Source organism: Amphiura filiformis, chromosome 14, assembly GCF_039555335.1.
Source record: "Amphiura filiformis chromosome 14, Afil_fr2py, whole genome shotgun sequence".
Classification (NCBI taxonomy): domain Eukaryota; kingdom Metazoa; phylum Echinodermata; class Ophiuroidea; order Amphilepidida; family Amphiuridae; genus Amphiura; species Amphiura filiformis.
The window spans coordinates 42,163,570-42,177,443 of NC_092641.1; the positions used below are offsets into that span (position 1 = coordinate 42,163,570).

At 37.3% G+C, this 13,874-nt stretch overlaps 1 protein-coding gene across 1 annotated transcript; it reads right to left on the minus strand.

The window, feature by feature from the left end:
* Positions 1–1,690: 1,690 nt before the first annotated feature.
* On the minus strand, positions 1,691–13,581 carry LOC140170116 (putative serine protease K12H4.7). Its single transcript, XM_072193444.1, is given in 11 exon segments — positions 1,691–2,598; positions 3,081–3,213; positions 3,215–3,290; positions 4,247–4,343; positions 5,577–5,778; positions 7,343–7,457; positions 8,838–8,979; positions 9,479–9,574; positions 10,209–10,348; positions 11,418–11,599; positions 13,345–13,581. Coding segments are annotated over 11 exon segments (1,506 nt in total). The 5' UTR covers positions 13,555–13,581; the 3' UTR covers positions 1,691–2,485.
* Positions 13,582–13,874: the final 293 nt, after the last annotated feature.

Consider the following 13,874-nt stretch of genomic DNA (forward strand, 5'->3'; position numbering starts at 1 on the left):
TTCTATTGTATAAGGCATAATGTTGTGATTGCGGAGTCATCCTTTAACAAAAGGGCAATAATACGGTCTTGTGACCGATGTGAGCAAGGGAATTTCGCTAATGTTGATTTTGTGTTTATTGGCAAAAAGTGCTCAAATTCTTGGGTTTTTTTGTTTTCAGCTAGGGATAAAGGATTAGGATTGAACTGTTTCAACTGGCAAGAGATTTTATACATTTTTTGATCAAAAAAAATATTTTAGTATTTTCAAGAAACTGCTAGTATTTAACATCATTATATCAAAATCATGGGGAAATCTCTGGAAAGAATGCAAAGAACCAGAAAGGGAAGGAAATTGCTGGGGGTTTCGCGGTAGAAAAGCTATACAGGGGTGTGCCGCTGGTATGGGTCTCTTTTTTATCCTTCTGTCTGGGAAGGATGGCCCTTTATTGTTTATGAAAATTGGTATAATCACATCAAAAGAAATAAGTCCCCCTCTGAAAATTGGGTCATAATATCGTAAAGTAAAACTTTGTACCAATAAAACTTACTTAGAAATAATTATATGATTGTTTACTAAGTGTTTTGTGAAAATGAAAGATGTCCATGACTTCATGGCTGAATGAACCCAAATTGAAGACAAAAACTGCCCTTTTCAAAAGTCACAAAGTAGGCCTATGCTTGTTAATTGCAAGGCGTATTGGGACAAGGAATGGAACTGGCCATCTTACAACTCACTGTGCTGAACTCTGCACCAAGGGGATTTGCATGACTGAATGATCAAGAATTGATACACATTACAGTAAATGTTCACTTGGTGAGGATTTTAAACTGCACTCAAACACATGGGGTTTTCCATTAGTAACAAGCCATGAATCAACTTTTGTGACAAGCATAGGCCTACTTTGCGACTTTTGAAAAGGGCAGTTTTTGCATTCAATTTAGGCTCATTCAGCCCTGAAGTCATGGAAATCTCTCATTTTCACACAGCACTTAGTAAACAGTCATATAATTATTTCAAAGTTAGTTTTATTGGTACAAAACGAAACCTTACAATGTTATGACGACATGTTCAGAGGGGGACTTATTTCTTTTGATGTGTTTATAATAATACAAATGAGTCTGTTTTTTCTTCTCAAATTTGTCGGGAAAATTGGCCCAATTTTGTGAATTCTGAGCTAAAACTTTCTAGAATGCTATGCTAACATTTTGAGGGAAAATAGTTAAATTTGCCCCCAAGTATGGGCTTCTTGCCTTTTTGTATAGAAATGGGTCCAATGTTTCTTCATGAAAATTTGTTTGAATATACATGTAGGTACTACTTCCAGACTCTGACACACATCCCTACCTAAACTATGGAGTGTGGAAACTTGATTACCCCCAGCCCAGCCCCACCAGTGTATTCGCAAAGCAATTATGAGTATTATGAGACTACACTTATATTTTCAGAGCAAAAAAAAAAGAACAAAGAAGTCACAAAATTGGGTTATTCCAGTTGAAATGCATACACCTAGTCTGGAAGGCATGACCTTAACCTTCCACACAGGGGGGGGGGGTATAGATTTCAAATGGAGTCACCCCATTCCGGTAGCCCCATTTGAAAATCACACTCCCTTTGTGGAAGATTAAGGTCAAGTCTTCCATAAGGGTGTATGGATTTCTACTGGAATAGCCCATTTTATGAATAAATTACATCAACGGAATGCTCTTAATTATAAAATGGCAGTTAAACTGACTCAATTTATTACTAGTATTGCTCTCTATTTTCATATACAAAATAGTTTTCTTTCTCATATAAATTTAGGTTCACATAAAATTCACACAAAAGTACTGAATATAGCCAATTCTTGAGATGCCACATTTCAATTTTGTTGCCCCTTTACAGCAGCCTGGTACAGCAGTTTGTTTGGCTTATAATTGGCAAAAAATAAGACTCAACATTGTGTATACCTGTACTGATAAAGAATGGCATGTATGCAGTTTGGTGCAGCAATTAGGCTAGTTGTGCATGATTGCGTAATGCGTGACTGATGCATGATTATGTAAATTTCTCGAGCGTAAGTTGGTAGTGATGGGCGCAGTAACAGAAGCTGAATAATTTTCACCAATTATAAGCGGAACAAACTATAGTTCTCTTCACATTATAGAAATCACAGGAGCAAATTTATAATATTGGTCCCTACCCCCAAATGTAGTCCTAAACTCTAACCCTAATCGCGATATGCACACAATTTATACGAACATCACTTTTTCAATGATACTTGTAGTCTTGTACACATGAGCTGACATTCACAAGACTTGTTAGCAAGCACTTTTATTAGAATAAAAGCTCAAATTTTACTGTAATTAAAGCATTTCAGGCTTAAGTCTTTCACATGGTATTTTAGTACACGACTGGGCATTTATCAATCATGCCAAAAATAGAAATTCTAGAAAAATTGGAGGGCATCACTGTGGAGCAAATCACACTTGGCTTTAATATTGGTTTCATTTAATGCACCATTGGTTCAAGATTCCTTCAGATATGTCTGAATGAGGGTATATATCATCTCCCTTGCTTTGACTAACTCTGGTGGATCATTTGGTAATGCTGGATACATATTGGCACAGTGGGCTGTACCTGTAGTTGGGGAGAGAAAGAAATAGAGAAATAATCAATCAAACCTCTTAAAATTCATTTTGTTTTTATCTTTTAAATAAACAGGTTTCTGCTTACTACGTTTATCATACAGGATGTCTAAAGCATGACATGGGTCTATATAGAACCATTATAGTAGATACGAAATTTGGAAATAAATCTAAATACTGGATTACTATTTTTAGCAATGCTACGTTGGATGTGATACCTTCACACTTCGTCAGGCAACTGACCCGCTCGCTGGATTGGTCATGTGACAGACGGCTAGAAATCGGCTTGATGGCTCTGTCCCAAGCATGATGGTATCACACGCAATGTATACCCAGTATTTAGATTTAATTTCAAATTTCATGTTACTACAACTGGATGACTAAGAATTTGTATCAATTTATTATTGTAGATAATTTGAGGTGCATAATATGCTTAAAATTAGCTCTTAAATCAATCTCTTAATTTGTTCTTACCATTGATATAGATGGCCTTCTGTTCAGTGGGTATATCATATAAGATGCCTAAAGCATGCCATGGGTCTATAGAACCATTAGGGTAGATAACTTTAGTAGCTCTTATACCAGTGCCACCATAGTTGGTATTGGTAACGTTCTATTCCCTGAGCTAGAGTTGTTATGTTGAAGTGTTTACCATAGATATCCATACATTGCTGTAAGGAAAAACTGTTGAAAACGAAAGAAAACAAATAAGTAGATTAGTAAATTATACGATGCGTAAAATGTGTCCACACCATCTTACGAAATCAGAAATGGCGAGTTTGTGAAGAATGAAAATATTTGTAAAATGACCTCGCATCCATATTGTCATCACACATGCCATTGCATCCAAGGGTTGTTGTGCCCATTGAAATCCATCAAAAGCATGACAGGGGAAATGAGAAAATGTTAATCTTTAATACCCTAAATTAACATTGACCTCACTTGACCCCTAAATGGCCTCTGACCCCAGATTCCATACCACCCTTCATGTTGCCACAAATCCTGACTAAAAACCTGCATCAGGAAACAAACTTATTTTTCTTTTATACAGATAATGAGAGTTATATATCATGATAGAATAGACAATGTGATTTTCACTGTACTGGTATTGCAAATCAGCCAAAGCAAGAGGACATATTCAAACACTGTGACACAAAACTAGCGCCGCTTTGAAAAGATACGGTGTAATAAATGCTTTCTATTCATACCCAGAAATAACATCATTATTATGTTACTTATATTCTTGATTAAATTCTCCTCCCCTGGGTACACAGCCTGCTGCACAGGTCTGAAGCATTTTAAAATGTAGTACCGGTACCACTTCACATCAGAGAAGATATATTACACTCCCATAATGCTTTTTTTTTTTCAATTTTAGTTTGCTATCCTTGAGGGCTAGGCAGTTCAACTTGGGTCCTTCGTAGCAAAGTATACCTCAATGAACAGAGCACATCCGAATTTGTCAAATTATGGTATTTATTGATTAACAACCCTGTTTAGCCAGTCTATTCACAATATGAAAAAAGTACATTTTAGGGACCCTGTGCAAAGAAATGAAGTGTCATTTGATTACATGAGGTGGTGTAGCATGTTGCAAAGGATTCTGGGAAGGGTAAAACATCTTCTTTGGCTTCACATACCTGAGAGGAAAGCTATCGGCACCAAATGGTTGATTGTTAGAATCAGATGTCTGGAAGAATCCAAATTCTGTACATGTTTGGTAAACCCACTGGCGACCTATAGAAATGAAATGTAACCAACATATAACACTAACATTGCAAGACCAAACTTACAGGTGATCATGGTGATGTTCGCTTCATAAGTCTATGTAGCTGCTTGCCTTGGCTAATCACCAATGTTAGAAGCCAACATTTTCAAGGCCCATTTGGCCCCTTAGGTTTGAAATCTATGGGCCTTAACTCAATTGTATTTGTTACGCAGGAAAAACCTCCTATGTGTCATTGGCCCCTGAGCATGTTTAAAGCAAAACCTCCTATGTAACCTCTCGGCAGTTTTGTTTTAAACATGTTTAGATCTAAGAGCCACAGTCACACAGGAGGTTTTTCCTGTCCAACGAGGATTTATTTTTAACTGTTGATCAGTTTCATGATTTTAATGTTAAACTGGTTCACAACTATGTGACACTTTTATAAGGGGGCTATGACTTAAGATTCATACTAACTCATAATGAAGTCAGCATTGAGTTTTTTTGAGACCATTTTGATGACTTTAGCAACAATATTACTTCATATCATGTGCCCTGCAGGCCTACAGTATAGCCTATTGGTGGTGCAGTGATGCAGGCCTACAGTATAGCTTATTGGTGGGTGCAGTGATTTTCACTAGCTTTTGGTCAGAAGGCCCACCTCATTTCTAGCACTGCTGATCACCATGAGCTAGATCACCCTTGTTTCAAGCTAACATTTTATCATTCAAAGCTTATATTTTATAAAGGACAATATCATAATTTAAAGGACAGTGTCCTATTATGTAAACTATTCAGTGCATGCCACCTCTCTGTTTGAAAAACACATTATGCAATTTTCATGAAACACAAAAGTGCATGTTTTTTGTAAAAGAACGTTCACATTATGGTTTACATGCAAGCCTAGGAAGAGACGATAGAGTGGTCATAGAGGTTGTTATTAGCATAGTTTTCATTCAGTTTTAGGCTTGTTGTAAAAACATTTAAATGACAGCCAGTGACAAAATTTCACTGACCATCCAGGATTTGAACCTGAGATCTTTGTATCACCGGACCGATGCTCTACCAACTGAGCTAATGAATCAGATGGAGAAGAGCAGTGATGTTATTATCTATAGGCCTTCAGTTCAATTTTAGAACTTTGTTTTATCATCATTATTTTTAAAGCTACAATAAACAACAATCTAAATTACTGCTTTGAAGAAGGCATACGGACTATAGACAATAAGCATGAGCATTATTCGTTTATAATTGAACAATCTTACCTCCTTCACCAGCCGAGCTTTTCCAACTCACTTCCCTCATTGCTTTTATCATGTCATCATAACTGACATCCAGACATTTCTCTCCATACGTCTCTAAGATTAGACTGTTGATGGCCGCATATTTCGTAAGATTGTCTTTATACGAATCATTACCCATAATGCCACATAGTGTATCTATGGTGATTTCTGTTCCAACGGCTCCCTGAAACAAATGCCCTGATAGGTTAATGCTTTGTGTGTTAACCATAGAGCTTCAACATAAAAAGTCCCAAGTTTTTTGAGATATTTTCTCAAAATATCAAGAGCTATCTTAAGAACCACTGAACTAATTCTAGGCTTGTTTGTACCCACTTTAATGCCTTTTTCATGCCGATTCCAAATATGGTCATGAAAATTTACAATTCTGAAATTTTTGAATTAAAAAAACCTGAAACTAGTCGTCTGCAGTTGACACCCATGTGGAAAGAGATAGTGGCAGTACTGGGTGGGATGGGGCAGGCTTGGGCTTTTCCATCCACTTGCCCTCCTCCAGCCAAAACAAGAAAGCAGGGAAATGTCAAAATTTCCACTTTTCAGGCCCAAAATGCCCAAGTTTTGGACTTTTGTTCCCACCTCCTTCCAAAGCCACCTGATTCCTTGAAATTATTCCATTTTCCAAACCATAATCCTGCTTGATCTTATCACAAGATTCTGTTAATTTTTTATCTTTTTTTTATAAGTTGTATTATTGTATTATGAGCCTGGGGGAAGGAGTATTTCCAAGCAGCTTGCCAAAAATAGCTTTTTCACCCTCCTCAGCCTGCCAAAATTGCTTAACTTTCTCCTTTTGGCTTGCCAAAAAGCCCCCCTCCCTCAATTTCACCCTCCCCCCAGGGCTCATAATTATTGCACAGCCCCTTACAAAAAGTAGGTATTGGTGAATCCAACAGGCAGAACACACCAAGGATCGAAAGAATACCTGGATTATACACAAGCAACTGAAAAGAAAGGGCAAGGTGTACCAATGTGGTGACACAAGTTGCTGTTTGATTATTTTGTTGCTAGTTCCTGAAGAACACCAGATCATCTGCTTGGAACGTTGGTTGTTTTTACCTGCTTATATTTTGGGTTTAGTATGTTTGCCCAGAGACACAGTATTTTCCTCACTTGATCTAGGGTACTTTTATGATGTTGTTTTTACTGGTCAACACTTTTTTTTACCTGCTTCTGAGCCTACATTTGTCTCTTGTCCCCCTGCATACTGTCATTGTTTTACTTGCTTTCCCATATGGTATACCGTAAAACATCATCTACAAGCATAGTGTTTTTGATGAAAGCTAAATTAATACGAAACAAGCGCAAAAATGCCAATACAATAGATCTTACAATAATACTTGTTTGTATATGCATGGATCGGTCATTTGTTTGGTCAAACTCTGTATAAATGGTACCTTGATTAATTGTGCCCATCCACCACAAACTGGTCGTAAAGTCTGCATTTTCAATTTTGAGATACAATCAAAAACAGTATATGGTTTTCTATGTAAAATATATTAGGAATTTGACCTTTGATGAACCATAACTTCACTTCCAGATGTCCGATGAAGCTGGTTGAGGTGTCATTGTAAAGCTGAACGTACATTCTTTCAAAATCTGCAATAAACAGAAAATGATCTAGAGCCGACTTTACTACCACTTTCTGGTGGATGGTCACAATTTAGCTTTCATCAGACGCAATATATATAATTGTAGATGAGTTTTTACGGTACCTTCTGTTAACTACTTACCTCGAATGCTCTGTTGTCTTTATTATATTGCACCACACCCATAAAATTGCCTGCTAGTGTTTCCTTTAAGTTAGCGACATCATTCTTCTTGCTTCCTGTCAGTGGCTTACATAATCTGAAAAGAAATATGAAAACATTTCCTACAGTTAAGGGAAGGGGTATGAACGTTTGGACAGTATTTATTGTGGGACATTATACTATTATGCAGTAAACCTTTGACGAGCGCGTATTGTAAGGATACATCGCGTATTTACTGCGTTGCACGCACTTGTCTCTGATTGGCTGCTAAGGTGATATGTTGTTGCTGAGGGGAAATTTATGAATGAACTGTGCGCCGTACGCGTTGTTAGCGCCAAATTTGCAACATCACGGTAGTCGCGCTCGTCAAAGGTTTGCTGCATTTGAGTATAGAGCACATCAGACATATAAAATTGCATTATGAATAAAAAAAATGTCCTGATATCAAATTTTGATTTTTTTTTTTTTTTTAATTAGCAATGTAATACACACACACTAATAGTGACTGACATCAATTGAAAATTTTGACCTTTCGTATTGAAGATATGGATTTTTTCCCCAAACACCAAAAAAAAATTAGGTCTTTTGGGGAAAAAAAATTCATATCTTCAATATGAAAGTCAAAATTTTCAATTGATCGTCGGACTTTTCCTCCCAGCTACATACACTTTAAGAATATATCATTAGATTTATAAAATTTATTTCGAGGACTGTTATATATCAAAAATGTGAAAAATATCAATTTTAATAATTTGTCATAAAATTTGTATTATATTGTAAATTTCAAAAAAATGAAAATTATTTGATATCAGAAAGACATTTTTCATATTCAGAATGCAATTCGATATGTCTGATGTGCTCTCATGTCCCACAAAAAATACTGTCAAAACGCTCATTCCAAATCCCTTAAATAGATTGTAAAAAAATACTGCAATACAACATTCAGTTTGCTTAGCAATTTGGGATGCTTTCATCCAGTTTACTTTTGGATGCCGTAAACCCTGGTATCTGACACATGGGGGTGCTGTTAGGCTATTTGGACAATCAATACAGAATTGCACATGATTCACTTATCTGGTTTTTCACTTGGTTTCATCATGGTCAGATAAAAGAGGATGGACCACAGAATTAGAGAAGGAGAACCAGGACTCCCTATACCGCCACATACAATCGCGCCATCAGCCATGGGGAGAATATTTGAGGTATTTGTGTCCTTGCTGATGGTGCGCTGACACGAACAAAAACAATTCTACATCTCATCTGAAGCATTTTGGTACTTTCGTGCAGTGAGTGGCATCAAGTGCGTCTCTCAAATGTGCCCATCATCCATGTCGCACTTGCATGATAACGTATGCCTCAAGCGCATTCGAGGGAAACAGAATACCCCATTTTTTGCTCCATGCCTTTATGTATCAAGATAGCAGTCGAGTCCCAGTTCTCCTTCTCTAATTCTGTGGGTTGGACGGTTGTCACTTACTTGAACATATCAGAAATGGTTTTCCATCCCACCTGATGTAGTAGTAGTTCATTTAACTGGTTGACAGCACTAAGTATATTGTCATTGCATTTAGTGCCTAGTTTGCTGGTAGCCAAAGAATCTCGCACTACATCCAAGTAACCTGTGAATAAAATGAACAAAAAACAAAGCAAAATGTGATGCAGGTGACGATATGATCTGATCCACTCAAGACAAAGGTGGCATTTGAGAAATTGAGATTCAAGCAAAATATATTGAGGGCATCTTATACCCACTAATGTGACATATAGACCCAAACACACATCACATACATGAACCCATCTCAATATGTGCTTTGACCTAAACTGTGGTGACATTTGAAAATTTTAGCCTCCATTGTTCCCCTCCCCTCAAGATGTGGGTGATAGCGGATATTTGTAATGAGTGAATTTTGTTTACAACTTAAGGGACCAAGTTATGTAATGAAGAAAGATCAAGCACAATTATCAATAATATTATCATCATATCCAATGTTTTCAAAAATGCTGATTACATTCAACTGATCCTTTAATTCTTTTGAGGAGTGTATATAACTTTTCAAACAACAAGTATGTAAGGATTTCAGTAGCAAACTTGTTATGGTACAAGTACAAAACACCCACCTCTGAAATCCATCACAGCTTGTACAGGTGCGCTAGTTGCAACAGCAACATCAACTAGATGAGGGTACTTCAGGCGAAACCAAGCTGAAAGACTTCCTGTTGAAGATGCAAAAGGTTTTAAAATAATTTAATTTAATTTAAATTTAATTAAACTGGAGTAACATTGAACCTAAATTAAATATATTTCTTGGATTTTTGGCTAGCTTCCCAATCACAGTTGCCAAACTTGTGATTTAGTAGCCCAATTGGGCAACTCTTGAAGAATGTCCCCAAAACTCTTAACCATTTCCTGTCTCATACAATGTAGAAACCAATGCTTACGGAACAAATTGGGCGACTTGTCAACACTGGCTCCTGTGACTTATAATAGTCTCCTGTCTCTCAGAAAATAATGGTTTTGAATATAATTTTGGCTTTGCAACTTTATTTCACCTGTGATTCAACCCTGGTTCCTAATACTTTTTTCAGTATAAAGACACAGAAAGGGTATCATACAGAAATCCTGTTTTGGGGTATCATTATCAATTCCTTTTAAGAAAAAAAGTAACATATATTTGTACAAATTCTTTCTGCAAAATGGGTAGGAAAGTTAATTCTTATACTTGTTATCTTTTGGTCCCAAATGAGGGTACCAGTATCACATGGTCTCGTTCAGGGTATAGGCATGACAATCCAACCAAGACAGGTAATTCCTCCCTCCCCACAGCCCAATTTAGATAATTTACCTTACCTGGGTATGATCCACCAAACGACACCCATTTATTGTCCTTTGTAAGACTTTTAGTTTTAGCCATAAAGTTCCTGAAGTGTGCCAGATCAGCCAAACCCTGCTCACTGCTCAAGTATCTTAGATTGTCTACACTCAGATCCCTGCAAATTTGTATTGTTAGATGGTGGAAATGAAGCATGACTTGGAAAAAGGTGCAATGATTTATAGTGCGCTATGTATGCATAAACCATCTAGCCTCAGCACACTATACAGGAATTTGCTGGCCACTGTGACCCAAGACACACTATAAAGTACTATTTCAGGGACTGTCTTTTGGAATTTACTGGAGAGCATTAAATAGCTCTTATGGGACCTTCAAGGAGAGCTGTTTAGAGCAATTACAATAGAACGTAAGGAGAGAATGGTCAAGTGCTAAAATCACTCTCCTATATCAGATCTAAGGAGAGCAGTAGAGAGCGATTGCTCTCCTCAAAAGGCAGACCCTGCTATTTAGCAACAATCAGGGATATTGCAGCTTTACACACTATACATACCACAATAAACCGTCACAGCCAGGATCAGTTTCCTCAAGTTTTTCCTTAGATAACCAAGACAAACAAGCAGTTGGTTCCTTGCCAAGGGGAATTTCAAATTACCTCAAACAAAGACTATGCTAGGGCTTCAACTCAAATTATCAAACACCTATGCACCAACATGACCAAAGTCTAATGCCTTATGCTACTTTCATACTTTTCTGCTGCTTGCCGCTTTGCCGCTGTGAAGATGATTTTACTTCACTGCGCAATCTCGCCAAAAAACGTTAGCGGTGACCAGCGGCAAGCCGATCGATCTCTCCACCGCTTTACCGCTGCGGCAGCACCGCTGGGAGTTGAATTCAAGTCAACTGGGAGCGGTGCCGCTCTGACAAAATACGATTTTTGGAGCGGTGCTGAGCGGCAAGAGTGGCTTTCAGAGTCATGCTCCGCTTGCAGAAAAGTACAAGCAGCATGATGAAGTGTCATGCCGCTCAGCGGCAAGCGGCAGAAAGTATGAAACCAGCATTACTGATTGAGCTAAAGTTGACTGCTAGGGAATATTTGAGTAAATGAAAATGCTCCTACAGAAATTTCAGGTGAGTTCTGTTTTCAGTTTCAGTAACATCAAGATTCTATTGGAAGATGTTGTACATTGTATACGTATAAAATTTTTAAATAGTCAATCCACACTTACTTGGTTGGATGACTTTCTCCGTAGTACCTATGTTCCAGCATGAGACACAGCGCCCCCATCTGTTGCGCCCATTCAATCCATGTGCCTTCTTGCATCCAAATTGGGTTAGCCGTACCTTCTCCTCCAATCATCAAGAACACTGGACCATCACCTTTGAAATAGGTATCATTCACAAAGTAACGCTGTGATATAGAAAAGTGAAGACATTTTCATTAGAAATGTGAGTGGACACTACGAATGAGCCGTAAACTCAGCAAATTGTATTCTGAGATACACGGCAAAACGTACGTGAAGATCGTATTCATAGGTGTCTCAATTATGCGTGACATGTTTCTCATTTGAAACTGTTTCAACCAATCAATAATCCTATTGCTGAAGAGGATAATAATCTTCTACATATAGAATCATTGAATAACTCTAGTCTTTGTTTGCTTTGGCTAAATCTTGTTCAAGTGGTGGGTTACAATTGCATTATCATTTGTCTGGGTATGTATAAACAACAATTTAACAATGAGAGGACATTCCTGAAGCTCGTTGACTTGGGGATAATTTGAAATGACCGCCAATTATGACTTTATTACTTGCAATGTGGAAAAAGAGACACACGTAGAACCGAAAAAAATGTACCATTTTGTTGAAGGAGCAGAGTTCAATAAACCATAACCCTGCTTCTGGATATCGTTTGAAGTCAAATATATTTTAAAGCTTATGATATATATTTTCTAAACACGAAATAAAACAAAATTGACCGGGGGCCAAGTTTACGGCTGATTCGTAGTGTCCAGTCACAAATGTTTTTAAATTTAAGTACTCTGCAAGATCCTTGTTTACGGATGTCATGTAAACAATGTTAAATGATTTTTAACCAGCCAAAATACAATTTAATCAACCCAACAAGTTATAGACCACTTGACATGTGGTGTCATTGCCCGGCAGTATGCATAAATTATGTCAATTTCCATTGTTCTTTGCCCTGCAGTGTGTACGCATCGTTGTTTGCTCAGGGCATGTGCATTTTGAATCGCCCACCACATTTCATATGTGACATGATCTAGTCCATGGGGGCCAAAGGAGGCATTTTTGAAAATTGAGTTACAGTAATTATTACATAATACATACAATAGGCTATCATCTACTGAAAACACCAAAGGTCTAGCATACTTGGTTCTAAAGTTATGAAGTTTTTTTATGTATATTTTCTTATGCATTTTATTGTTTTTTACTCCATATTTTTACCTTTATCTCAGTTTCAAATTTGCCACCTTTGGCCACCATGGACCAGATCGTGTCACATATAGCACAAGAAAGCCATTGAACAGTGTAGCAGTTCGTTCAAGCATTTTTACTTTGATATATAAAATGATGCAGTTTGATGGCAAATTTGAATTCACCTGTCCTAGCATACCTAATGTTATACACATGTATATGTTGAATGTCTCCATGCAATAATACCGTACGCATATACCATGTATACTAGACTGCGGAACTCAGTCTTCAATGATAGTTAGTAATTTATCTTTTGGTCGTTACATGGCTATCATTTGAAGACTGAGTTCTTATAATACATCTTCCGAGGAGCAGTTGCAGACAATAGCTCGGATTATTGGGGCAGAGGTTATCTTTTGAATTCTTTCATGACCACTGAAGCATAGTCACGCCTGTCAAGGACACTCGGCGTGAATTGAAAGACCATGTCACTCACCACAAAAGAATGTCAAAGGTCATACGACACCAATTTGGTGTCTTTTCGCCCCTCGACATATGATGCTTTATAAGGTCTATGACTGCGCATATACGGCGTGCACTTTTCAAATTTAGTGTGCACTTGTTTCAAATAATTTGAAATTGTTTAGCATTAGTGATGTATCAAGGATGCATGTAAAGTTATTTATTCCACTAAATTTCTAGTTTTGACTTTTAAGCTTACTTGCTGCCAAGTTTCGATGTTGGCATCATCAAAATGATCAAGTCTTTGAGTTATCCATTGATCTGGAGGTAAAGGTCCACTGAAACGCCTCTTTGGAGTACCAATCATTCCCCCTCTTGGTCTGCCATGCCAAAACAGAGGGTATGCAGCGCAAGAAATAACGCAAATTGTACAAAAAACAGCCACGACTTTTCCAATGGAAGTCGCCATATTTTCAGGAAGCAGTCGACACTCGATCAGTGTTTCTAGATATGCATTGTCTGATTTACCAAATTCATAAGGATAATACTTAAAATATCTTTAGATAGGCCTATAATATGAAAGGAATTATTGTCACACTTTTATTCTTATTATAAGCTTCATAATTAAACATTAGCACGGAAGTACCATTTTTAATAGCAATGTATAATTTAGATTTAAAAGCTTATTCAATACATAAAAACACTGGCATCACATGTCCATCACCTGACCTAATGATAGACTTGTGTCAAATCCACAGAGATAAACATCTTTGGTCAAATCCAGTACCC